The sequence below is a fragment of the Oryzias latipes genome, chromosome 15, assembly GCF_002234675.1.
Source record: "Oryzias latipes chromosome 15, ASM223467v1".
Classification (NCBI taxonomy): domain Eukaryota; kingdom Metazoa; phylum Chordata; class Actinopteri; order Beloniformes; family Adrianichthyidae; genus Oryzias; species Oryzias latipes.
Genome location: NC_019873.2, coordinates 8,132,335 through 8,159,789, shown reverse-complemented (window position 1 = coordinate 8,159,789; position 27,455 = coordinate 8,132,335). Strand labels below are relative to the sequence as shown.

Below are 27,455 nucleotides of genomic sequence, written 5' to 3'. Positions count from 1 at the left end.
GTGATCAACCTGGAACTACAGGTTGATCATATTGCATTTTGAGAGAAATGTTTTTTAGGTCAAATTTGTTAACAAAACATTTGCCAGCAACTAGAATTAAATTGCATAAGATTGCCTAAATGGTAAATGGCGTATACTTATATAGCGCTTTCTACCTTCTTTCGAAGGCCCAAAGCGCTTGACAGTCACAGTCCCATTCACCCAGTCACACACACATTCACACACTGGCGGCGGCTCCGCTGCCGAACACTGGCGCCAACCTCCCACCAGAGGCAAGGTGGGGGTCAGTGTCTTGCCCAAGGACACTATGACATATGGGCGTGCAAGGCGAGAATCGAACCTGCAATCTTACGATCATGGGTCGACCGCCCTATCACTGCACCACTACAAATAAATCTATATTAGATCCAGTTCCTGAGCAGAATAGAAAAAATATCTTATTTCGTCAAACAGTGATGTCAAATTTTATGAGTCCAAGCCCATTAGAAGAAGATTGTACAATTTTATACAATAAAAGATTGTATACATCTAATATTAATAAACATAAAAGACCACAATGTTTTGTACAGTTTTATGATAGTGTTTTTCTTAATAGGTGTTTTCTTTGAGTGAAATTTTAATTTTCAAATTCAAATTCAAATTTTATTTGTCACACACACAATCATACAGCGTACAATGTGCAGTGAAATGCTTAGGCGACCGCCAGCGACCTCAAACAAAGAAAGAATATCAATATGAAAATAGATATAAAATATAGAAATATAAAAACATAAAAACAGAATGTCTGTATGAGTGCAAATATGCTCTAAAGTGACATATGTGAAAGTGCCTGTTGTGTATGATGTCCATGATTACTGATTAAGAGACCGTATCGCCTGCGGGAAGAAGCTCCTCCTCAGTCTCTCTGTGTTGGCCTTCAGAGAGCGGAATCGCTTTCCTGACCTCAACAGAGAGAACAGTCCGTTGTCGGGGTGGCTGAGGTCCTTCGTTATCTTCCTGGCCCTGGTCCAGCACCGCCTGCTGTAGATTGAGTGTAGGTCAGGGAGCTCGGTATGAATGATGCGCTCAGCTGAACGCACCACCCTTTGGAGAGCTCGTCTGTCCCGCATGGTGCTGTTCCCGAACCAGGTTGTGATGTTTCCCGTCAGGATGCTCTCTATGGTGCAAGAGTAAAAATTCCTAAGCACCACAGAGGGCAGTCTAAAGTCTCTCAGGCGTCTAAGGTGGTAAAGACGCTGCCGGGCCTTTTTCACTACGGTGTTGATATGACAGGACCATGACAGGTCCTGCGTGATGTGGAAACCGAGGTATCGGAAGCTGTTCACTCTCTCCACTGGGCTCTTGTCGATGACGGGGGTCTGGTAGTTCCTCTTCTGCTTTGTGGCGAAGTCTACATTTTAAATGAAATTGAAACCATTTTTAGTTATGTTCAATGAGCACTGAATATCTTAATAGCCCTTGTGCTATCTTATGGGGTCCAGATGACCCACCATTACATTGAAGTGTTATCCCTACCATGACAAAGGTGGATAAAGGCGGAGAGGATTTCATGTAATCCATGGAAGATCACAAATCATTGAAGAAAAAAGGTTCAGCCCACTGTCTTGTGGAGTCCAGATGACCCAACTCCCAATGTTAAAGTGCCTTGGATAGCACAAGGGATAGACTACCTTAAAAAACCAAATGTACATGAAAGACTGTTCTGAATAAGCTGATTGTTTTGATATCAGAATGCTAGAAATTGACAGCAGTAGTGGTTATGGAGACCTATATGCAGGAAACAGGGCTCGTTACCAAAAGACACACAAAACAAAGAACAGAAAAAATATGGACAAAGCAAAAATACAATAAAACAAGGGTTTTAAAAAACTTACATTGACAACAAACCATAAAACTTAAAAAATTATATAGACTGAGGTTAATTTTGGTCTAAAAGAAAATGGGCAATTGAAATTGAAACCTGGTGTGATAGAAAATGAGAGGAATCTGAGAACTAAAGTAAAAAAGAAAAAAAAAAAGCACCATTCAGTACAATGAGGGAATTTAAGATCCCAAAAAACCTAACGAAATAATTGTAAGAGGATCTCCAGAGGAAGACTGTTCCTCTAAACAATGAGGCAAGCCCTATCAGTCTTGATCCACTCTTCAAATCAAGCACCACGGTAGATAAATACTCTTGCTAATTGTTTGTTATACTACAAAATTACCATTTTAGCCAGAGATCTCACATATTTGATCTCAGCTTTACTCAAATAGAGCACTGAAAACTCTTCCAAGGCATGCTTCATTAAAATTGGATGCATTGTGGCATCTTTATAAATAATGACACAATGGAAGAATGACAAAAACAGCCTCTGAAGTGCAGCATTTCTTTACAAACACTTTTCATTCTTCCGTAGAGCAACAGAGCCAGCAATTAAGCAAACAAAGATATAAATTAAGTGGCATAATTGAGCTTGCAAAGATATAGGAAAATGAATTTCCCAAAGGTGTTTTGTGTAATGAGTTATTAAAGGTACAGTGTACCGCCCAATGGGGAATCTGCTGTACCACATATATGAAGTTATTACTGTTTTTAACGTGGATCTGTCCAGTAACATTTGATCATCTGGTGAACAAAGGAACGTCTTTTCTCCAAATCAAAGAAGAAATAAAGAAAATGTTGTGTTTCTTGAATCCCGTAGTAATTCAGATTACAGGGCCGACCTGAGGTTAGATTTAAATGAATTACAGACTTGAATTTGGCTTAATTTAATGATATCCTCAAACAGTTCTCTTTAGAGAAGTTCATGTAGATGCTTGTAGAACAGGATGACCCCATACGTACAGTATAACAGCCTCTATTCCCACATAATCATGTGGTTTGTCCACATATGAATGCATCATGATCACATGTTTTTTAAACATCTTTTTGTTCAAAGTACAGACCAGAACCTGAGAGACTCAGTGTGTAAGCATCACGATGTGTGCTGTGAGTACTGGCAGTCATTAAACAACACAAAGAGGAACAATAATTTTTCTAAACGTGTTCCAAAGTTAAGATGGTTTAACAACCTCTTCTGCTTTGTCCTGGAGGAGCGAGGATGAGGAGGACAACACCGAGAGGTTTGAGTGTAAATTAAAGGAAACAAAAGTTCACAATAGAGCAGATAGTGTGAACATGGAGATCTGGAGAAGTGCAATTGTGGCCTTCTTACTTAACACAACAGACAAAAAAGAGACAAATCACAATGTCTTTCTGAGAAAAGGCTGTGTTCTGCGAAAATCAATCGAAACTATTCCGAATTTTTTTTTTCCCTTAAGAAATCAGACTTTTCTGATTTTTGTGATAAGTCAATTATTGGATATTTTAGAAGACACAACATTCAATGAAGAAACTGGTGGTCTACAAGATTTTTATTTTTTTACTAGGACGGTATTTCTGGCTTTCATCAATCAGAAAGACATGACCTGAGCTAAAACTTCACTGATTGAAACAATCCATTGTGCTTTTTGTTGATGTGTCTGTTGATGTTCTTTGATACCAGATCTGTTTGACTCTTCTATTAGGCATTCTCTCAATAACTTTACAGATATTATTAAGCTCCATCTACACCTGTAGAACAAACAATACCAATCTCCATGTGTACCTTTTACTCGGATTCAGCACTTTAACTTGATTCAGCACTTTAACTTGATATGGACCTATGCTACACTCACACCTGGCAAGTGACGCGCTTTCAAGAATGCCTAGGTTATTGAACAGGCAATTAGCATATGGTATTCACAATGGACAAGCAGGAAGGGGCTTCTTCCTTTTTTAATGTTTATTAGCGCATGTCCACCACCTACATTTGGAAGAGGCTTGTCAAATCGTTGCTCTGCAAATCTCGTAAATCTTCCTTTAAGCTTTTTCTTCTTTCTTCTATCTAATAAATTCCAGCCTGGAACAGATTGCAATTATTAATTGCTCCTCCATGATCAATTTTCAAACAGTTGGCACTTCCATCAAACAAAAAGGGACACTACCCATACATAACTACCAAATCTGACTCCCTGATTGCTCAGAGTTCGACCTTGTTTAACTATCAACGTGTGTTTAATGTCCATGCGTTTTATACATCGAGCCCAAAAACCGTATTAAAAATGTGCTATAGCTACACGAGTGAAAGCATTTTGAATGCAGAAGCCCGAAACACGCACTTATGGGCGTCAACATAATTTTTTTATGGAAAGTGGTCACTTGATCACATGGCAAACATGTTCAAGTGACAGCAACTGCTTGTTCTGAGTGGATCATAACATGCAGTTTGAAGGACTGAAGAAAACCTTAAACCCAGCCTCGGATGATGTCATAAAATACTAGTTAAAAATGTGGGGGGGGGGGGGGGGAATCCTTTATTAGCTTAGACTGTATGGTTTTCCCTCTTTGTCTTTGACTCTTGTGTGTTGTACGTCCATGCATGTATTGTGCACAAATAAGCGACAACACAATATCGAAATCACAATATTCTGAAGAATTATAACAGCAGAAGTAATAAATATTTTCATCCACAGAATGCTCACATTGATTAAGAAGAACCAAGTTCTTCAGATGAGAAATAAATGATTTCAACTTTTCAAGAAGAAATCCAGTTGACATAACTTGCTTGAGTTTGCAGATAACACAACGTGGATATCTTTTATTGAAAAGAATTAAAAGTGTAACTCGACCAAATGACCAAACCAGGTGCTTTCATTACTTTTTCAATATAATCCTAAAAAGATGGATCTTTTGTGGTTAATATAATGAAGTTAAACACAGCAAACTTCAGTAAAGTGTTGAACTTTGAAGGCATCACCTGTTCTGGATTTTAACGGCTTGGAAGTAAGATACGGACAAGCTGCTGCTCAAATCATGAAAAGATCAGTTCTTGTCCCCATTAGCTTGTGTGCAGTCTGGTGTGTGGACAACTGGCCACTGAGTGTTGTTGAGTAATGAAGTGGTCTCCAGGCAGCTCAGGCTTTGGCAAGGTGGTGCAGCACTACGCTGCTCTCCACAGCTTGCTGTGATTGACCAGCAGCCCAGGCAGATGGCCAGCTACAAAACAGTCCTCTTAGCATTTGGTCTGGATTAAACCAAATGCCCAGTGGAGATCCATCTTCAGCATTGGCCCGGAACAAACTATGAAAGAAGAGCATGAGGTAAGCAAATATATACAGGAGCTGCTGCTTAAAAACACTTTAGTCATTCTATTTGAGATAATCATTGAAATTGGTTTGACCTTAAAAATTACTAATATAGACATTAAAGCTGGAGTTATGAAGTTATCTCCAACTAGTTTTTTGTCTGCAAAGTGTATAGGAAAAAATCAGTATTGAACCTCGGCTTAAAATAAACTGCAATTTTATATTTTGGGAACACTGCTTAATAAAAAAAAAGGTTTTGGTCTGTCTAATGCTACAGTACAATCACAAGCACGTGTCCACCACCTACAGTTGGAAGAAGGTTTTGGTCTTGGACCTCGTCTGTGGAACAGCCTGCCTGAGGATGTGAGGGCCTCATCCACTATTGAGGTTTTTAAAAAGAAACTAAAGACTCATCTATTTAACTAAGCTTTTGATTAGATCTCATATGTGGTATCGTTACTGTTAGATTTTAGATGCTATTTTATCACAAATTTATTTGTTTAATGGATTTTAGTCCTTTTATGTCTTAACTTATTCTAACTTATATTTTAGACTTTTTTATGCACTAACTCATCTTCTTTTATTTTAATTAATATTTTCATATTTTACCTGTTTTTATATTTTAACTTTCTTATTTTTTTACTTCTACATTTTAGACTGTAGAGTGTTTTCTCACCCTTGGCCGGGGTGTTAGTGTTCGGGCTCCAAGAGATTCTGCCCATACTTGTCCTCTGGCATCTCTTGTTCCGGGTCCTCCGGGCTGCCGGGCCTGGTGTGCCCATGTTGGGTGCACTGGGCCTGGGGGTTGGGGGTCTCTGGGGCGGGGGGTCCTGGGGATGAGTTGTGCTTGTGTTGCATAGATGCTGACACCCCGGCCAACAGGAGGACAGGCAGGACGGCGCCTTCTGGGTTCCTCTTTTTTATAGCTCTCTCATTTCTCTTTTATTTGTGCTTGTTTTTTGTGTATTTTATTATGAGGGGCTTATATAATTATTTTATTACATGTGTGGGGATTGGTTTTATTGTATTCTTGTTTGTTTTTTATGGAAAGCACCTTGAGCTGTCAGCTTGACATGAAAGGTGCTTTATAAATAAGATTAATTGGAATTTGCAAAATATAGGAAATACTTGGTGTCATATAATTCCAGTCGAACACAAACCGCAAATATTAATTTCTACTACTTGATCAATTTTCAAACGCCTGGCACTTACGTGAATTAAAAGGGATGCCATCCATATATTACTAGCAAATCTGAGTCTCTGATTGTTTAAAATTCAAACTGATTTAATGGTTGTGTATTATGCACATAGGACCAGAAATCAGTTGGAGTAACTTCTGTACGCCTGAAATACACATTTATGCTTGTTTACGTAGATTTTCTGTGAAAATAGTTATTTGAACGTGCATTGCTGAAGGTGGTGTGAATGTAGCTATAGAATACAATAGATTAGATTACAATAAAATTGAATAGGCCTTTATTGATCCCACAAAGGGGAAATCCCCTGAGTCTTGTTCTGCATATAGAATTAACTAGAGTTAAGTTTAAACTTATTAATATATTTAACCAACTTTTATTATTCATAGTCTTCCTGCCATTCCTTTTTCTTCAGTTTGTGATTAGAAACAGTTAGAAACAATTTATTCATGGGCGGACCTACAGGGGCAACTGTCCCTTCAGCAAAAAGTACTTACTAGGTAAGTACTATTATTGACAAAGATTAAGAAATCATTAAAGAAATCATTAAAAATACCAATAACATTTATTCAATGAAATCTTGAGCCCACCAAATTATTTACTACATCCTTGTATTGTGAATGCTGGCCCATCTGGGCTTTCAAGAATTTCTACACATTTTCTTTTGCTATTGCTTTTACATAAGTAACAGCACTTCAGCTAACTACATGCTGTTTTAATATTTATAACAATAGTAAAACTTTTAAAAGTATGTTAAAGAGTGGTGAAAATATTTAAACACAAGACAGCTCTTAAGAAGTCCTTATTTCTAAAAATGGTCAACACTTTGAATTAGAGTTATGCTCAAAACCTATTAAACTATTATATGTGAAGATTGCAATACTGATCCAATTTATGCTCTTTCTAGTTTCTATTAAAATCCAAAGTTGTAAAGGGCCCATATTATGCTTTTGTCAAGCCTTTCAGAGTAAACTATATCCATATATATGAAAACATATTACAGTACCTTTGGCACACTAAATAACTGTTTTTCAATGAGATATTAATTATTTTCACAGTTCAATTTCCAACCCGCGAAGTAAGATGTTTCGATCTCTGAGGCTCCGCCTTTCACTCTTTGTGAGTGCCGCCCATTTTATGACGTCAACCTAGAGCCGACCTCCGCAGTGCTTCTCCGTTATGTCCACGAAAGCAAACAACATCCGAACTTTTGCAAATATGGATGTTTATATTGTGTATAGAAAAGAAAAACGTAAGCCAATCACCACTAGCTCAGCACAGAAAGTGTTTCAGACTCTTCCTGGAAGGGGCGGAATCTCACTTTGTGATGTGACCATGTGAGAACCCACTCATTTTTGTGGGCTGGCAGGGACAGGTGCTCAGAGCACAGGTTTTTAGAGGGATACTCAGAAACAATGTAAATGGATTAAAATACAGCTTTGGGTTGTTTTTTTGTGAAGAAATAAAATTAAAATACATTTAAAAGCTCAAAAAGTTGATTCTGACCCACTAATCATTTCTCATTTTTGTGGGAATCTAATCCTCGCTCACAGCAGCTAAATATGGACTGTGAACTTTCAAAACAACTCAAGCTTAGCCCAGGCAGGACTGAAATATTGGCATGGACAATGCCTTTTGCATAGACAAGTTATGTCACTATAGGATTGAAACCTAGATAGTAATTATAGACTCCGTATTTAAGTGCAAGATTCATTACATGAAATCATCAAAATGTTACCATCTTAAGGACACTGTTAGTAAAAAGGTACAATGTCCAAACCAGTTTCTAGAGAGTCTATGTACAGTTAATCCAGAAAGCTGCTGCTCAGGTCCTGACTAGAACCAGGAAGAACGACCACATCAATACTGTCCTCAGGTCTTTGTTTCCTGTCGCTCAGAGTACACACTTTAAAAAAGGTTTAATACTTGAATTGTTGATTAAGCTGAACGAAATGACTTATGATATGAACATATTAGGAATGTGGACGTGGATAACAAAAACCCTCTGTGGCCAAGGAACTCCAAAAATGTACTTTTGCAGATCTTTCTAAAAAACAAAAAGTGTATTGACCTGTTCGTCATCCCAGTCAACCAAAAAAATTTAACGTTTGCGATGCAGATAAAATGAACAGAATAGCCACCATTTTGGAAAAAAAGGGTTTTAAATGAAAAATAAAAAGTTAGAAACTAAAACCTGCCTTTCTTTGTTCAAGTTGATTACCAACATTACTTTTTGAAAAAAAAGACCCCTCCATAACTTACAGAAGAGAGAAAAAAATTGACTTTATTTACAAAACCATGGCTGACTGTAACTCCTTTAACCTGAGAATGAACTAGTGGCTTAGGGAGACAGTGACAAAGAGCCACGCTGAAGCAGAAAGCCAGTGACCTGTCATGTTCAAGTCAGTCCCTCGACTCACACACAAATGGAAACACACACTTACCGAGCCACAGTGCATGTTAATCTGAACTGATTGCATGTCCACTAATATAAATTATGGACTGGGGCGGATGCATTATTTACTCAGTAGAATTAAAAAGGCATGCCAGATTGCTGGATGCATTATAACTTAACTATACACAAACACATACACACAGGCACACACCACCACACACTGTGCAGCATCTATTCAGAATAATGATATTCTAGTCCTGTTTATAAATCTCTCTTTTTTTCTCTATGTCTTTAATTCTTTCTCAGGATCCTCATTCTTCATTCCACGTTTCATGTTCAACCCTCTGTTGCATAAATATAATGACACATTTTCACTGATGATGGTGGTTTAATTTTTATTTTCGAGTATTTCTTTATTTAAATTGTTATAAATCAGGAGCAGACAAAAAAATACTGTTTAAAAAAGAGCTTATTTTTGACGTAGAAGATACGCCGGGCGGACCACAAGCTCTGTTCCATTCTAACGCATCCACTTGCAGACCAATAGATCCATCTATGTCTTTGTTTTCTTCATCTAAACTGGATCAAAGCTACAATATTGGTTGCCGTTTTTGTTGCACCGCAAATGTTAGGTAGAGGTTTTGAGGGGCTGTAAGCTAGAGGGAAAGCGCATAAACAAATGGATGATCAACAAAAGCTACAACACAATGTTTTTAGCACTTTGAGAATTTTATTATTATTTATTTATTTATTTTGCACAGAAATCCCCATTAAACCTAGCTTCAACTCCACAATAATATTAGGCAAATTCGGCAGTGGCTCTGGTGGTTGAGCAGGTCGGCCAATGATCTAAGCGGTTCAATCCCTGTTCCCCCCAGTCAACTGGTGTTGTGTCCTTGTGCAAGACACTTCACCCTCCCTGCCTCCAGTGGGGCTCTACTGGTGTGTGAATGTGTATGAATGTCCCGGTGATGGTCAGATGAGCTGTAGCCGTGAACTGGCAGCCTCTGTCAGTCTACATCAACAGTTTACCAACACCAAATATGAATGAGGAGTGAATGAATATGGACACATTGTAGGCGCTTTGACCATCTGGAAACTGGTGAAATGTATTTTCTTCTATTAACATCGATGGCAAATTTCCACAGGAAGAAAGAAGCATTTTTCTTTTTCCTTGTTTGAATATTTTTACAGAGTAGGGTGAGCATCCTGGAGAACTTTTCACAGCAGTCTTTGTCTTTTCACTTATTGAAGTGTTAAAAGGTGAAAACTCAAATTGACAAAGTTTTACAGTGAGACTTGTAACATCACCGCTTTCCAAGTAAAGCTGAAACTAACGGATGCCAAGTATTCTCTGTAGAGACAACTAAGACAATGTTGGAAACACTTGTTTTAGTCACACCTAGAAAATATGAGGACAAGGAAATGTATGATTCTCCTCAAGTATTCTCAATCTTTGAGAGCATGTGGCCAAATTAACACTTTAAATATTGACAATAATGCTAGCAATGGTGGATTTTCCAAGACTGCCTGGCCCTGTAACACTGCCACGGGTTCCTGAATATGCATGGTGCCGAGCAGGGAGAAGCGAGAGCCAGCTGAGACGCGAGGATTTGATGTTCAATAACAGAAAAATCCTTTGACATGGAATACAAACAGGGCCCAGACTCAATATAAAGAACCAGGAGGGGAATTAGGTGGATGGAGAATTCCTTTAGAAGTAAAGAGAGCGGAGAGACAGAAATGAAAGTTTGGGGAACAGGAAAGTGGATATTTGAGCGTGTTGAAAAGCATAAGCAAGTGACAGAACAGCAAGAAGTGGCATTCCCTCTACACACTCTGAGTATGGGTAATGCAAACCTATGATACATCACAGAGAAGTCATTGAAAAGTCTCAGTGCTCCTTCAACTTCTTTTAAAAGTGTCTCTTCCTCCCCCCGCTCACCTCCCATCAACTTCCTCTGAGTTCCCTTTCTGCTCTTAAAGATTATCTTTAAAATCATTGAGTCACTTAGCAGCCTCTTTACACTAGGCTGTGCCAATAATTCAGCCTCATTACACTCCAACCACGGACCATGCAGCACGCCTGTATGGGAAGAATTTTGTTCATCTGCTACTTAGCAAGATAAGATAATCTCTACAGGATGATTCTTAACTGAAAAGCGGCAATAAGTCACTTATTGTCCAGTAAAAAAAAAGGAAATATCAATTTCAAAGGTTGTTTAAAAGTTAAAATGTAGAAAAACAAAGTCTTAATCAGTTCTCAGTGCTTGTAGAACTTACATGCAGCCCAACTCACAGCTACAAGATTTGAGGTAGTTGTATTTTTGAAAGAAAATGGATCTTAAGAAAGTTAAAAGACCCATATTTCAAGAAACTTGTCGGTCTTACAAGAAAAATAATTTCATCAAGAAAGAAAAATATCTTAGTTACTTGAATTTTATTTTTGTTCATGGATGGGTTTTCTCTGAACTCAAGCTTTCTCCTACAGTCCAAAAAAATGCTTCATGGGTTCATCCAGGACGAAATTTCCTTTCAAGTGTCAGTGTGTGTAGTTGCATGTCTGTGTGGCCATATGAGGGACTGGCAAACTGTCCAGGGTGTACCAAGCTTTACCCAACTGTAGCTCGATAAGCATCCTATGACCCTGAACAGGACTAAGCTGGTCTAAAAAAATAGACAAAGGGATGAAGCCTCATATTAACCCTTGTGCTGTCCTAGGCACTTTACCATTGGGAGTTGGGTCATCTAGACCCACTAGACAGTGCGCTAACCCTTTTTTTTTCAATAATTTGTGATCTTCACTGGTGTCCATGGATTACATGAAATCTTTCCACCTTTATCATTGTAAGGGTGGGGTCATCTAAGATAGCACAAGGGTTAATGTTTGACAAAGTTCACACAGGGATCACCAAAATGATGCAGACAAAAAAGGCTTGTTCTAAAAAGGCACCCATAAAGAAACTCTGAAAATAAATCAAAGCATAGATATAGAAAAACGAAATAGAATACTCATACTGCAGATGTTAGATAAAACGGCTACTCAATGTGCAAATGCATGACCTGATGAAAAAGCTGTTTTGACATTCATGCTCAGATTTACATAAAACTATGTATGCATGGTCATGAATGCAGAAAGACATGTCTTCCCGGGTCTTTTGGGGATGACTTGCGTGTGCTCAGGTTGGGGCAAGTTCCATATTAAGTGTGTTTTCCATTGCAATTAGGGTTTTGGCCTGATCCCTTCTGACACGGTAATTGTTATTTCAAACACAAATTAATAAATCATGGACACCTAGTTAAGAATTAAAATAGGTCTCCACCACAGTTACAAACCCAGGCTAACCTCCACAACACACTCTCTATACACAAGCACACAAACAATTTCTCTGTTTTCATATCTGTAAACATTGTATTCCATTCATACAACATGTTCTTTTTTTCACAGAGGCACAAATAAAATTAACCATTCTTCTGATATTGAATAATTACCCCAGCTATCCAATAATGTTACATCTCTTAGAAACCAGTTGCTACTTTATTTAATTAAATAGATATAACATAATCAAAGTATTATTATATCATAGAGGCTACTAGGGGTGTAACGATACATGTAGTTGAACCAAACCGTTTGGGTACGGCAGTTTCGGTTCGGTTCACTTCTGTACCGTTTCGGTACATTTTTTTCCATCTCCTTTTCGGCATTAAAATCCATTTATTATGAACACACACAAACAGCGTAACAACATGAACTCACTTCTCTTTATAGCTCTCTCAGTGATGGTGAAGGATTCAACACACATGATTTCACACTTCCCATGAGTCTTGGAAATAGTGGCTATAGGTGGGGCTAACCCCCAGGTCTCCACTGTGATGAGTTTGAGCAGAAGGGGTAGTAATTTTAGCCGTGAGTTTCCTCCGAAACGCTATTTGGTGATGGACAGTAAGCATGTCAACATATGGCTAATGCAGACACGAGGCCAGAGATGAGGACCCCCCCATCTCCTTACGCTCTCATGTGTGGGAACACTTTGGTTTTGTTGTCAGCGTCCATGAAGGGAAAACACAATTGGATAAGTCGAATGCTGTGTGTTGACATTGTTACACAAAGATAGCGTATGCCACAGGTAACACATCTAATTTGTTAACGAACTTAAAACGGCATCACCCGACTGTAACAAACTGGTCTACAAGTTCAAATGTTTTTTGTTAAGGCCAGTGTTATTTATCCAAGGTTTTTGGTTCCTGGCAGCTAATAGTTTTTTTCTTATTTTATAAAGCAGATCACCCACCTGTGTGCAGTCTTGTAAGTTACAAAAAATGGTTTTAGGTTCTTTGTCATAGTGCCTCTTGCAGTCCCCCCCCCCTCCCCTCTCTGCTTTACCTTCCTGATTGGACCCAGCTGTGGACACTCACCTCATCATCTGTCTGCCTTTTTAAGAAGATCCGGCTCCAGCATTCGTCGCCAATTCGTTGCCCCTTATGGTGCTTAGCCTGATCTCAAGTTCAGTCTCTCACTCTATATGGTTATGCTTCATGCTAACTACAATTCTCTGGCACATCTACAGGACAAAATTCCACGGGTGTCTACCTGGCTCCTATCTCATCATGAGCAGCCTGACCACCATCAGTCCTCCAAAGTCTCCAGCCACGCCACAACTTCAAGCCTCGCCACAACTCAAAGCCAAGCATCGACTCCAATCCACGCCACAACTCCAAGCCACGTCACGACTTACCTCAAGTCCTGGTTCCTCCCCATACCACGACCACAACTCCACGCCACATCACTGATCCTCGCCCAGAACAATTAATAATCTTATTTTTCAGCTAACTCTCCTGTGCTCTTTCCAGGTTCCAGCATCTGGGTCTGTTTAGCCGAAGCAGATGACCTTATTAAATATATTGGTAACACTTTATATTAACATTCCTTAACAAGCTTTGTTAACACATTAACAAGCATTATAAATGAATTTATAGGCTATTAGTAAGACATTTATTATACATTTATATATCTTTTACAGAACGATTTGTGTATGTTTAGTCTGTTTTAATGTCATAAAGTTCTTTTTACAATCTTTATGCTTTGTGGTTGTGGTTGTGGTTGACGTTAAAAAACGTCCACACTTTAGATGAGGTGCTGCAAAACAATTAATAAACTATTAACAAAGTTAATTAATACATTTGTAAAGCTTATAAGCAGTTTAGTAATATGGATTTTGAAGACAATGGTCTGAATTTAGATGTTAATAAATCTTATTAACTCTTTCAGGTATTTGCAAGACATCTATAATGCTAATAAATATCTTACTAGCATCTGACACATTAATAAAGCCTAATAATTTGTTAAGTTAGTCAATAAAACGTATTAGGCTTTTGAACACTTGGGCTTGTGTGAGACATCTATAATGCTGATAAATATCTTACTAGAACCCCAAACAATAATAATACTTCTTGATTTGTTAACAAAGGTTGTTAATAAATCTTATTAAGCTTATTAACACTGACACATTTGTTAGGCACCTATAATATCAATAAATGCATCATTAGCATCTTGAAACATCCTAATAATAATGCTTGTAAATGTGTTAACTAAGTAATTTAATAAACCTTATTAGACTTATTGTACTAATAAATGTCTTACTAACACCCTATAAATTCATTTATAATGCTTGTTAATGTGTTAACAAAGCTTGTTAAGGAATCTTAATATAAAGTGTTACCAATATATTCTTTGAAAATCATTTTGAGGCTAATGACAGTGGACCGTAACGTGGATGTGGTGGTGACAATTCAAGTCATTTTGCAAAATAAAACTTCCTTCAGATTTAGATTGAGAAAAACAAAAAAACTTAGGTTATGTTATTTGTTTTTTTTTCTCTGTGGCGCAATACCAACTGCCCCACGGACCAGTACCGGTCCACAGCCTGGGGGTTGGGGATGTATTAAAAAAAATTGGCTTTTACCAATTTTCAACACGGCAGATGGGTACCTCTTCTAACTCTCCCAGACATTTCCTGTCCCTCAAATTTCTTTAGACCCTTGAACTTTTCTTTTCCTCCTGCCATCCCTGTTATGCTTTCAAGCCCTCATCCTGCTTCCAATCAGCACCTCCCCCCTTTATGCTTTGTACATATGAAGACCTAAAACCTCCTGGTCAAATCCAAAATTTATGCTGAAAAATTTGCATGGTGGCTATAGTTCATGTCCCCAAACAAAAAAAGAGAATCTTACACGCACATGCAGACATAGCTTTCTGCAGTTGACATGGAGCACTTTAACCATCACTGTGGATTAGCCTGAGACCTGCTCTGTACCTTTAAGAACCTTTTTAAACCTCACTATGCACATAAACAAGCACACAAGGGAAAAATACTCTACAGAAACCAAAGATAAGTTCTTATCTAAAAACAGAACATAACTACTTAAAGTCATTAGTTGCATTAATATATTTGTGTTAAAATACATTCTCTCTGATAAACTCCAACATGACTGGAGTAGATGTCATCCACCTAAAGTACTAAACTTGATGAGAAACTAACATGAAAAGTTACATATAATAAACTGAGCATAATAAATGTGTCAATACAAATTTTGAACTTGTTGGCTGCATTATCTTTGAAACATTGCTTTGGAGCTTATTCTCGTCATCTAAACCAGTTACTTTTTCAGTGTACTGACTGAATTACATGACTAGTTAAAAATGTGTAATGCTCCTTTGAACCTAGTCAGTTGAAGCACATAAAAAACATCTTGTTTTATGTGCTTCAACTTACTAGGTGTGCCAATGAACTGTTTGAAAGATATGAGACTAAGGAGGGGTTGGAAATAACATCACAGAACTTCCATGCCGAAGGGCAAGCAAACTTTAACAACTGCTAACAACAAATCAAGATGCTGTACACTGAGTTTTTATTTTTTTGAGTTGCAATAACAGTAAATACCACTGACTGTACATGATTACTGGACAAAGTGACTTTGACAGGACCCATTGCAAATGACCTCCTCTATGTCGTCAATGTATCTTAATTTTTGCTGATAGGTTACAATATCTTTAGGCCATAACTGCTGTTGATATTTCCCATTTTCACATTCATTTGCTCATAGTTCCACCATTGCCCTCCACCATGACAGGTGGGCGGTTACTGATTACGTCATTTCAATCCGTCTACATCTCAGATACATGACTTCGTATTACCCTTCCATCCTAACATATCCTTAAGTTTCAAAAAAGTCAATTATCCAATATTTTCTTTGATAACATGCACATCTAGATCAAGCACACTACATGTGCAAAAAAAGAAAAGAAAAATATCAACACATTCAGAGTTTATTCTTTTAAAAATTAGGAGTTGAAAGACTATATTAAGTCTAGAACAAACTTTTATTTGCTTGGAAAGTCTCATATATTCACATGGATAATAATAAAATATTGGATTGCATTGGAATTGGGTTTTTTTCAAGCGCTAAATACAAAAAATACTAAAGACAAACAACAGACATATACACAGGTATATCAAAAAATATTGGATGACAAATTTAACAATTACAGAACCATGTCAAATTTGCCATTTTTAGAAAAAATCCTTGAAAACATTGTTTACTAGCAGCTCACTGACATTCTCTTAATAAACAATCCATTTGATGTTTTCCATTCAGGTTTTAGACTTCATCATAGCACAGAAACTGCTCTTATCAAGGTAACTAACGACATCCGCCTAAACACTGACGATGCTAGATATGAGCGCTGCTTTTGACACTGTTGATCATGGGATCCTTTTACACAGACTCCAAGACTGGGTTGGCATTTTTGGCTCTGCCCTAAGTTAGTTCAAGTCCAATATAGAAGATAGGAAAGATTTTGTTGGAATTGGGAGTTGTGTCTCAGACTGCATGGCCTTGACCTGTGGTGTGCCTTGATTTTATGCTCTTTGTAACACTTTGTGATTCATTCTGAGAAAAGTGCTATAAAAATAAAGATATTCTATTCTAAACTATTCCTGAGGTTGTTAGACTTGCCTCTACTGTGTTAAAGGTTCAAATCTAGACTCAAAACATCCCTGTTTAGCCATGTATATTACTGAGGGGTCCTTAAACACACCTCTTTTCATTTTCTATTCCTCTTTCCTTTCTTTTAAAGTAAATTTTATAATGATTATGTCTGTTTTTAATCTTTGCATAATGTATTGTAATTTTAATGCATTTTCCTGTTTTGTGAAGCACTTCGAATTACTTTGCTTACACATTGTGCTATACAAATAAACTTGCCTTGCCCAGTTGTGATGTGGTTGGTAAATAAAAATAAATAGCAAAAGAAGATACACATCCATACATCTTAATACTTATGTAGATGATGCCATTTCTAATCACTCTTAGTTATAATTAAACATATATATATAGTACATAAAATACATTATTCAACTGTAAAGTTTGTAACAAAAAGAGTTTAGATTTTAGATTGAAAAGGTGTAAAACATCATTAACCTTTAATGGTATAAGTGTACTTAAACTATTTACTTAAAGATTTTAGTCCCTGATAAGTATTATGACACAGTTTATTCATGTCTTGATTTTCCTGAAATCAATTATCTTTAGATAAATGAATAAATATTCAGTCTAAATCCTGATAAAAACAAAAAAAAAACTGAATGAAAGTTTGCATACATTTAGATCTCTAAGCATATGTGGTGTGCTGTAGTGTGTTCCTGCAGAGAGCATTGAGGTAGATCATAAGGGCTTAAAAATGTGTTGTGGCTGGCCATGACAGATCAGTGGGCAACAGCAGGCAGAGCAGCCCCTCAGAACCCCCTGCGGATAACTCAGCATCTCGACTAAATGCAGCCCTCTAATCCAGTGTGTCACCTCTCTAACCCAAGCCGTTCACCTCTGGTTGAAGAGATTAATCAAAGAGAAGGGGCCTCTCGCTGCTCTCACCCTTTAAGAAAACACAGCGGAGGAGGGATGACCTTAAATGAAGGGCCAGATGAGATCAGACAGGACAATGACAGGTCAGAGAAAGTGGATAATGTGAGTTTAAAGAAATGAGGAAGAGTTTGATCCAAAGGTCCAGAGTGTTGTGCTGAAGAGACACGAGAAATGAGAAGGATCAAGTGGCAATGTGTAACTTAGACTAATAGCTGTTTGAATCTGGCACCTGGGTCCGACGGTTTGGACCAAATCGTGTCTGTTTCAAAACCATTGCCCAAAACTGATCAGGTGAATTTTATGAGTTCCACCTTTACACAAATACAGACCAATGTTAAACTGATACTTTCAGAAATGCATCACATTAAGAAACAGAAATTGGAGGCTTGCTTTTTGAAACTTCTCTCAAAACTGCTGAGCAAGACCGGAGCAGAAGCTTGGATCACATAGCCAGCAGTAAGTTGGAACTGTTCCCAGTGCATGTTGGACTCTGGCAGGGCTGCCCTTTATAACCGATTCTGTTCATAATCTTTATGGACAGAATTTCTAGGCACAGCCAGGGGCCGAAGGTGGTCTTGTTTTGGGACCACAGGATCTCCTCCCTGCTCTTTGCAGATGATGTTGTCCTGTTTGCTCTATCGAGCCAGGACCTCCAGCATGCATTGGAGCGGTTTGCGGCCGAATGTCAAGCAGTGCTCCTGCCCCAGGTGGAGGGCTCAGAAAGAGAGAGTCAGGGACAGCCGTGGACAGTGAGAGAAGCTGCTGCCCCATTGAGAACTTAAGAGACGTGACAATGAAGGAGCTTGAATTTGAGAGTTTAGGTCTAACTAGTCGCCATTCGCTGATTTAACTATCTTAAATATGGTTTATACTATAGAAAAAAGCTCTATATTAGTCAAGGAGTCACTTTTTGCTTTAGCCAGACATCTAAGCGGTACATCAATTCAACACAGAGCAGACCATTCAAGGAGAGGACGTTAGGAACTAAGTTCCAAACAAAACACCAAGGAAATTTTAAAATAAACGAAGAGTATTTATGGCGACTTCATCGCTTCCTCACTACAGGTCTGAGACTGAATGTATCTGTTAAACGTAATTTTTGATTAGAATTGCCTTCTTTAAACTCTCATTTTATATTAAAATTTTTACAATAACAACAAAAGTCTGTGTTTGGATGACAAGATGCAAGAGAATTAACAGTGAATCCCAACATAGAAGAAGAGTCACATTGGGAACAGCTGTTGGGAACTGGAGGTGTAGGAGCCAGAATGCAGGAAACTGGGCTTGGTGGCAGAAACATAAACATTTTTTAAAATAAACTTAAACAGGACAAAATTTGTGGAGAAAAAAAAAGCCGACAAAATGACCTTCCAAGGTAGAACAGAGAACCAGACACTTCAACTGACTGAAGAGAATGAACAAAAATGAAGCCAGCTGTGGATGATTAACATGAACCTGGAGTGACTGATAGAGACAGAACATGACCAAAAAACAACACTAAAAAACTAAACAGCAGAATCCTCATAACAGTTTGATAACAACAATAAATCTTATTCTTAATTTTAGCATTCTGGGGACAAATGATTTTGGATTTATGTGTTTAAAATATTACCATCTGTATTAAACCTGATTCATGAGGATTATTCCTCCTTCAGCACATTGTGCCAATAGAAATAGCCTCCAGTGTTTTATTGCTCTGATGTCTTTCCAGTCTATGATAAAGTGAACAAAGTCATGTTCACAAAAAACTTTGTTTACATAAAAGAAATGACAATTGTGTAACTTTAACCTACAGTAACTGCGTATTTATCCATTAAAAGTTAATTTTTTAAATTTTTCTTAATTTTTGTATTGTTTAAAGGTAAAAAATAAATTGCTGCCCTTCTCCGACTTTGAGCCTTAACCCTCTAAAATCCTGTGCTCGCCGTGCCTACGGCCATGAGATCTGGGTCATGATCAAAGCAATGAGGTCCTGAGTACTTCTTCTTTCTCTTTCGGCTTTTCCCATCAGGGGTCGCCACAGTGAATCATCGTTTTCCACCTCACTCTATCATGGACATCTTCTACCCTAACATTAGCCAACTTCATGTCCTCTGTTAAGACATCCATATATCTCCTCTTTGGCCGTCCTCTTGCCCTCCTGCCAGGCAGTTCCATCTCCAACATCCTTCTACCAATATATCCACTATCCCTCCTCTGAACATGTCCAAACCATCTCAGTCTGGCTTCTCTGACTTTGTCGCTAACACAGGCAACATGAGCCGTCCCTCTGATGTACTCGTTCCTTATCCTGTCTAACCTGGTCACTCCTAAGGAGAACCTCAACATCTTCATCTCCGCTACCTCCATCTCAGCCTCTTGTCTCTGTCTCACTGCTACCGTCTCTAACCCATAGAGCAGAGCTGGTCTCACCACTGTCTTGTACACCTTTCCTTTGAGTCTTGCTGACACTCTTCTGTCACACAACACTCCTGACACTTTCCTCCAACCTGCCTGCACTCGCCTCTTTTCCACACTCTCCATCACACTGAACTGTTGACCCCAAGTACTTAAACTCCTGCACCTTCTTCACCTCAGCCCCCTGTAACCTAACGCTTCTACCTTGATCCCTCTCGTTCAGACACATGTATTCTGTCTTACTACGGCTGACCTTCATGCCTCTTCTTTCCAGAGCAAACCTCCACCTCTCTATCTGTTCCTCCACCTGCTCTCTACTCTCACTGCAAATTACGATGTCATCCGCAAACATCATTGTCCAGGGAGATTCCTGTCTTACCTCGTCTGTCAGCCTGTCCATCCGCATAGCAAACAAAAAAGGACTCAAAGCTGATCCTTGGTGTAGTCCCACCTCCACCTTGAACTCCTCTGTCTGACCTACAGCACATCTCACCACCGTCATACTTCTCTCATACATGTCCTGAACTACTCTGACATACTTCTCTGCCACTCCAGACGACCTCATACAGTACCACAGCTCCTCCCTCGGCACCCTGTCATACGCCTTCTCTAAATCTACGAACACACAATGCAGCTCCATCTGACCATCTCTGTACTTTTCCATCAACATTCTCAAAGCAAAAATGGCATCAGTGGTGCTCTTACGGGGCATGAAACCATACTGCTGCTCACAAATCTCCACCTTCTTCCTAAGCCTGGCTTCCACTACTCTTTCCCACAGCTTCATTGTGTGGCTCATCAACTTTATTCCTCTATAGTTGCTGCAGTTCTGCGTGTCACCCTTGTTCTTAAAGATCGGGACCAGAACGCTTCTCCTCCATTCCTCAGGCATCTTCTCACTCTCTAGAATCCTATTGAACAAACTCGTTAGAAATTCCACTGCTGTCTCTCCTAAGCATTTCCATACCTCCACAGGTAGGTCATCAGGACCAACGGCCTTTCCGCTCTTCATCCTTTTCAGAGCCTTCCTAACCTCATCCTTTCCAATCTCTGCTACTTCCTGCTCCACAACAACCACATCTTCCTCCCTTCTTTCCCTGTCATTTTCCTCGTTCATCAGCTCCTCAAAATACTCCTTCCATCTTTTCTGTACACTCTCCTGGGTTGTTAGCACCTTTCCATCTCTGTCCTTAATCACCCTTATCTGTTGCACGTCCTTCCCATCTGTGTCTCTCTGTCTGGCTAGCCTGTACAAGTCCTTCTCTCCTTCCTTTGTGTCTAGCCTGTCATATAGCTCATCGTAAGCTTTCTGTTTGGCCTTTGCCACCTCTCTCTTCACTCTACGCTGCGCTTCCTTGTACTCCTGTCTACCTTCCTCAGTCCTTTCTACATCCCACTTCCTTTTAGCCAACCTCTTCCTCTGGACGCATTCCTGTACTTCCTCATTCCCCCACCAAGTCTCTTTACCATCTTTCCTCTTTCCAGATGACACACCTAGCACCTTCCTACCTGTTTCCCTGATAATCTCTGCTGTAGTTTCCCAGTCCTCTGGAAGCTCATCCTGACCACCCAGGACCTGCCTCAACTTCTGCCTAAATTCCTCACAAGTTTCTTCATTCTGTAGCTTCCACCACTTGGTCTTCTTTTCTGTTTTCCCTCTCTTCTGCTTCCTGACCTCCAGAGTCATCTTACACACAACCATGCGGTGCTGTCTGGTCACACTCTCTCCGACCACCACTTTGCAGTCATTAACGTCTCTCAAATGACCTCGTCTACATAGGATGTAGTCCACCTGAGTACTCCTACCTCCACTTCTGTATGTCACTCTATGTTCCTCTCTCTTCTGGAAGTAAGTGTTGACTACCGCCATTTCCATCCTCTTTGCAAAGTCCACCACCATCTGTCCCTCCAGATTCCTTTCCTTCACACCAAACCTGCCCATCACCTCCTCATCACCTCTGTTGCCCTCACCAACATGCCCATTAAAGTCTGCTCCAATAACAACTCTCTCTCCTCTGGGGATACTCTCGATGACCTCATCCAACTCACTCCAGAATCTCTCCTTCACTTCTAACTCACAGCCAACCTGTGGCGCATACCCACTGACTACATTCACCATCACCCCTTCTATTTCTAACTTTAGGCTCATCATCCTGTCTGAGACTCTTTTCACCTCTAGAACACTGTTTACAAACTCCCCCTTCAGAATCACTCCTACCCCATTTCTCTTCCTATCAACACCATGATAGAACAGTTTGTATCCTCCTCCAATACTACGTGCCTCGCTGCCCTTCCACCTTGTCTCCTGCACACACAGTACATCTACCTTCCTTCTCTCCATCATGTCTGCCAGCTCTCTGCTTTTCCCTGTCATTGTGCCAACGTTAAGAGTCCCTATTCTCAAACCTATGTTCCTGCCTTTTCCCTTCTCTCTCTGGCCACGGACCCTTCTGCCTCCCCTCTTTCTTCGACCAACAGTAGTCAAATTTCCACCGACACCCTGTAGGTTAACAGCATCGGTGGCGGTCGTTGTTAACCCGGGCCTCGACCGATCCGGTATGTCTAAAGTGTTGTGGATGATTCGCATGGTTATTTTGGCAATTTTTACGCCGGATGCCCTTCCTGACGCAACCCTCTCTATTTATCCGGACTTGGGACCGGCACAGAAGTAACTGGCTTGCAACCCCTGTGGCTAGATTAATGAGGTCCTGAGTACAAGTGGCTGAAATTAGCTTCCTTCGTAGGGTGGCTGGGCACTTCCTATGAAATAGGGTGGGAAGCTTGGTCACCCAGAGAGAGCTCGGAGTAGAGCCACTGCTCCCCCACATCCAGATGACCCAGAACATGGCCAGAACACCTCCCCAAGGAGGCTTTCTGGGCATGTACCACTGACAGGCTCCTGTCATAAAATCAATAAGCCGCCGGCAGCACTTTCTAAGAACTGTGTATTCCGTTCCTTGATTAACCTAAATGCCCTTGTAAACAGGAAAAGAGGACTAAGTCCCATCCTACTTGTCCAGTGTGAACACCATATGGTGAATTAGCGTTCAGGTGTCCGTGTTCACCATGTTCTTGAATGTGAGTCTTATGGCCGATATGTCTGTAGCTTTAAGGCTATCCATGAAAGCTGGGTTTAGGGTATGAAATAACCAAAAGCCTGGTTTGAGAGGAGCAGATATGGCCAGTGACTTTAAGTTTCAATAAAAAAAAAAGATAGATAGATATTATCCTCTGGTATAGGTGAACATAACATTTTTCAAGGTATTCTTCTGCCATGATCTTGTAAAATCTAATTTTAAGGTGCTGAGCTTGCTGAGTTATGCTGCTGGAGAACAAGACAATTTTTGCGTTTTACCACTGTCAACAAAGAAACATTTTTGCCCATCGTGGCCTTGGAAAGATTTTTTTTTCAAACTCTTATTGTTGCAAGGTCAAGCTATTCTTGAAGTCATTGATTGAACAGGCTCCATGGTGATGAATTGTGGAAAATAGGCTGCCTTTGTTCTTATTCAGGAGTTCGAAAGAAGTAAAGATAGTTTAAACCTCTTTGTTATGTACAGTTATGTCTGCAGTGTAGACAAGCTGCCGGCAGAATAAAGGTGCAGGGATTCCTTGTGACTTGAGGGCAAAAGATTGAGGCTGCTTTACAACAGGAATACTGTTCTGCACTGCAGCATTCCAGGAAGAAAAATCCTGAACCCTGAACTACGGAGCTCTAGTGTGTCCACAAGCACATGTGCAACAATTACAATGACAACCTGAATGGAGCAAATAAAATAAATAAAAATAAACAGAATTCACTTAAAACATGTTTGACTTTTTTTTTATCCTTCTGTCCTTTCAGGTTTGACACATTTTAGATTTTTTTAGATTTTAGCCTTCATGCTTACTTCTCATGTGTCCAAAGTCAAAATATTTTTCACCAATGTCAAAATTCTTGGGCACGGCTTACTGTAAAGCTATGTACACACAAGAACGTGCTAAATGTGCATTCTTGAATGGACGCTTAGCCTATTGTGTTCATTCTGGACAAATTGGGGGGGGCTTCCTTTTTTTTTTTTTTTTTTTGTCTACTAGTGTATGTTCGCCACCTACAGTTAGAAGACGCTTGTTATGAAATGTTGAAGGCTTTTTCTTTCCCAGCTCTTTTTAGATATTCAAAAGAGTTTGTGTCATATAATTAATTCCGGGCACAAACCACAGTTATTAATTTCCTCCTCCAGTATCAATTTTCGATCATTTAGCACTTCTGTGAATTAAAAGGGATTCCGTGTCACTACAAAATCCCTCAAGTCCCTCATTGGTTGAAGTTCAAACTTTTCAAGCATGTTTAATGGCCGCCTGTTACAAGAAACATAGATGCTGGGGATCTTGGTAACTGCAAGTTTCAGAAGTTTTTTTTTTCTCTAATCTTTATTCAGGACATAGAAATGATGTATATTAAAAAAAACATTGACCAACAAACTGTACAACAATTTTAAAAATTAACTCTTAATCAATTCCTGCAGAAACAAAATGAAAAACTTTGACATGTTTGGTTTTGGGTTATGAACATGTCTTTATTTCCTGTCATAAAAAAGATTTCGAGTTTGAAGGTTATTTTAAAGTGTCTATCTTCTCTTACACGAAACCCTGTCTGTTTAGTTATTAGCTTCAGTCTTTTATTTTGCCTCGGAGTAAGCAGTTTTGTTTTATGAATTGCTAAGTTTAATTGTGATTTTGAAAACTAAAATGACTAAAGACAAAGTTTACATATTTGAGAAAAAAAGGATTTTACTAAAAAAAAAGAATAAATGGTGGAACAGGATGGATTTACCACACTGGTCTGTGTATGTTTGGTAGCTTTAGAAACATAATTTGAACGAATGATGATTTTTTTTTTAGATTACTGAGAAATGCCTTATTTTTCCCCACAGCACTGTGATCCATGCATGCATAGGTTCTGAAGTATCGGAAAGTAATAAATAAGTTGGCGTTCTTCAATTCTGTGTGCGAGCACAGTCCAGTCATGAATTCTTAAAGGGAAATCTTGATGGAATCGGCCTAATTCTCCATTCTCTCATTTCTCCAACACCAGCATCCCTCGCATTTGCGCACACTTGCACGACGCTCATCTTTGCCGGACACTGGAAAAACTTTGAGCACAAGCTCTCCTGTCATTCAAACAGTGGCATAACTCCAGAGAGCAGGCCAGCTGTGTGTGTGCTGGAGCAGTAACCCAGGCGTTAATTATAAATCAATGGGCCAACTGTAAACGCGCAGAGTGCACACATGACTTCCCTCATGCATGTCAATATCCATGGGGTATATCAGCCGTTTAAAGTGCCGAGGCCCCTGTAATATTCATGACCGATTCTAACAGATGGTTGATACACACGGCGCCACGCGGCACCGATACAGGACAGTGATATACAGACTTACTGAGAAGTGGAGAGTTAGGGATAGAGATCATGAACTGATAACCACCACAACAACACAGCCTGAAAGATCAATTTCAGTCCATTGCAAGTTCAAAGTCTACAAGAATGAGGCGTTTGAGGAGAAAAATTCTCCACACATTCAAATCTCACAAACAGCAATAGTGTGTATTAGACCTTACACGCATCTTTGGCATCAAATCGTGTGAAATTTTTTTGTGGCAATTAAACATCTATTTTTGATCAAAGAATTGTATTTTTTTTTGTTGAAAAAAAAAAAAAATTACTCATCTTCTGGGGCAATACTTGTACATGTACATATGATTAGCAGAGGGTGACCAAAACATTTGCTAAACTTGACTTAAGTCGGTCTCTTCTTCATTAAGCTGCTATTTAGTTGTTGCGGTCTTTATTGATTGCAACTGTTGACAGTGAACATTTTTAATACCTTCTCCTGAAAGTCTTACAGCAGAGAGAACATTGTTTTTTTGTTGTTTTTGCTTTTCACTTTTAGCATGTCAAGATGCTACTGATTGATCGAACACTACAACACCAAAAAAATTGCAAATGTTTTTCCTCAACAGACATGGATGACTACCTCACTGACTCAAATGCCGAATTGTTGCCAAATATTTAAAAAAAAAAAAGTAACAGATAATCCCTGGTGAGGTGTTTATAATAAAAAAAAGAATCATAATGGAGTTCAACAGTAGCTTCATTTCTGATAATTAAAGGTTTGAAGGGCGTTATTTCACTTATACTATGGTCACTTACAAATTAAATGCATACCAGATAAATTATTATTACTTTAATAATGTCATTTTTAATGTTTAGACCAGTTTTCATGAGAGGTGGATTATTTGAGAAGCAGTGTGACGCATCGTCTTGGTAACAACTGCACCAACTGCTTGCACCGTTCTCGCTTTGCAACGGCAGAGGAAAGCAGTATATATATATATATATATATATATATATATATATATATATATATATATATATATATATATATATATATACTTACTTACTTACTTAGAGGCTCAGATCTACCACACCAGACAAGACCCAAGGTGTAGGCTGAGCAAAGAGGTGCCTGAAACAATCCAGCACATAACTGCAGGGTGTAAGATGCTGGCAGGGAAAGCATACATGGAGCGCCACAATCAAGTGGCTGGAATAATATACAGGAACATGTGTGCAGAATATGAACTGGAAACCCCAAGGTCAAAATGGGAAACACCTCCGAAGGTGGTAGAGAATGAGAGGGCAAAGATCCTGTGGGACTTCCAGATCCAGACTGATAGGATGGTAATGGCAAACCAACCAGACATTGTAGTGGTGGATAAAGAACAGAGGAAAGCCGTTGTGGTGGATGTGGCAGTGCCAAGCGAGGGGAACATCAGGAAGAAGGAACATGAGAAACTGGAGAAATACCAGGGACTCAGAGAAGAACTGGAGAAAGCCTGGAAAGTGAAGGTGACAGTGGTGCCTGTGGTAATTGGAGCACTCGGGGCAGTAACCCCCAAGCTGGAGGAGTGGCTACAACAGATACCTGGAAAGACCTCAGACCTCTCAGTCCAGAAAAGCGCAGTGCTAGGAACAGCTAAGATACTGCGTAGGACCCTCAAACTCCCAGGCCTCTGGTAGAGGACCTGAGCTTGGAGGAGAAACCACCCGCGGAGGGTGTGAAGGGCGTTTTTTTTTTTTTACTTAACCTCATGATAAGTGACACAAAGCATCATTTCAGAGGGAAAGTTCCCCTCTAAGCGCTTGTTTTTGTCAGGTTGATGAAGCAAAAGTTTGTTTCATAGAAAAAATGTCCACTAGTAGATTTCTAGATCACTGAAATCAACATCCGTCCATCAGGTTTTCATGACGATCACTAACCTTATTTCCAACCAAATAAATGACTTTTCAAACATAAAGTTCAGCTCAAATTTCTCAGACATGCAAACCCTTAACACTCATATAAATCATGCACAT

The 27,455-nt window shown here is 39.2% G+C and overlaps 1 protein-coding gene across 1 annotated transcript in view; it reads right to left on the bottom strand.

Moving 5' to 3' along the window:
- Positions 1-283: 283 nt before the first annotated feature.
- LOC110016570 overlaps positions 284-27,455 on the bottom strand; it is a 98,565-nt gene continuing 71,393 nt past the window's right edge. Inside the window, exon 3 of the mRNA XM_020709830.1 lies at positions 284-1,390. Within this exon, the coding sequence (XP_020565489.1) occupies positions 852-1,390 (539 nt within the window). The 3' untranslated portion in view covers positions 284-851. The remainder of the gene's footprint in view (positions 1,391-27,455) is intronic.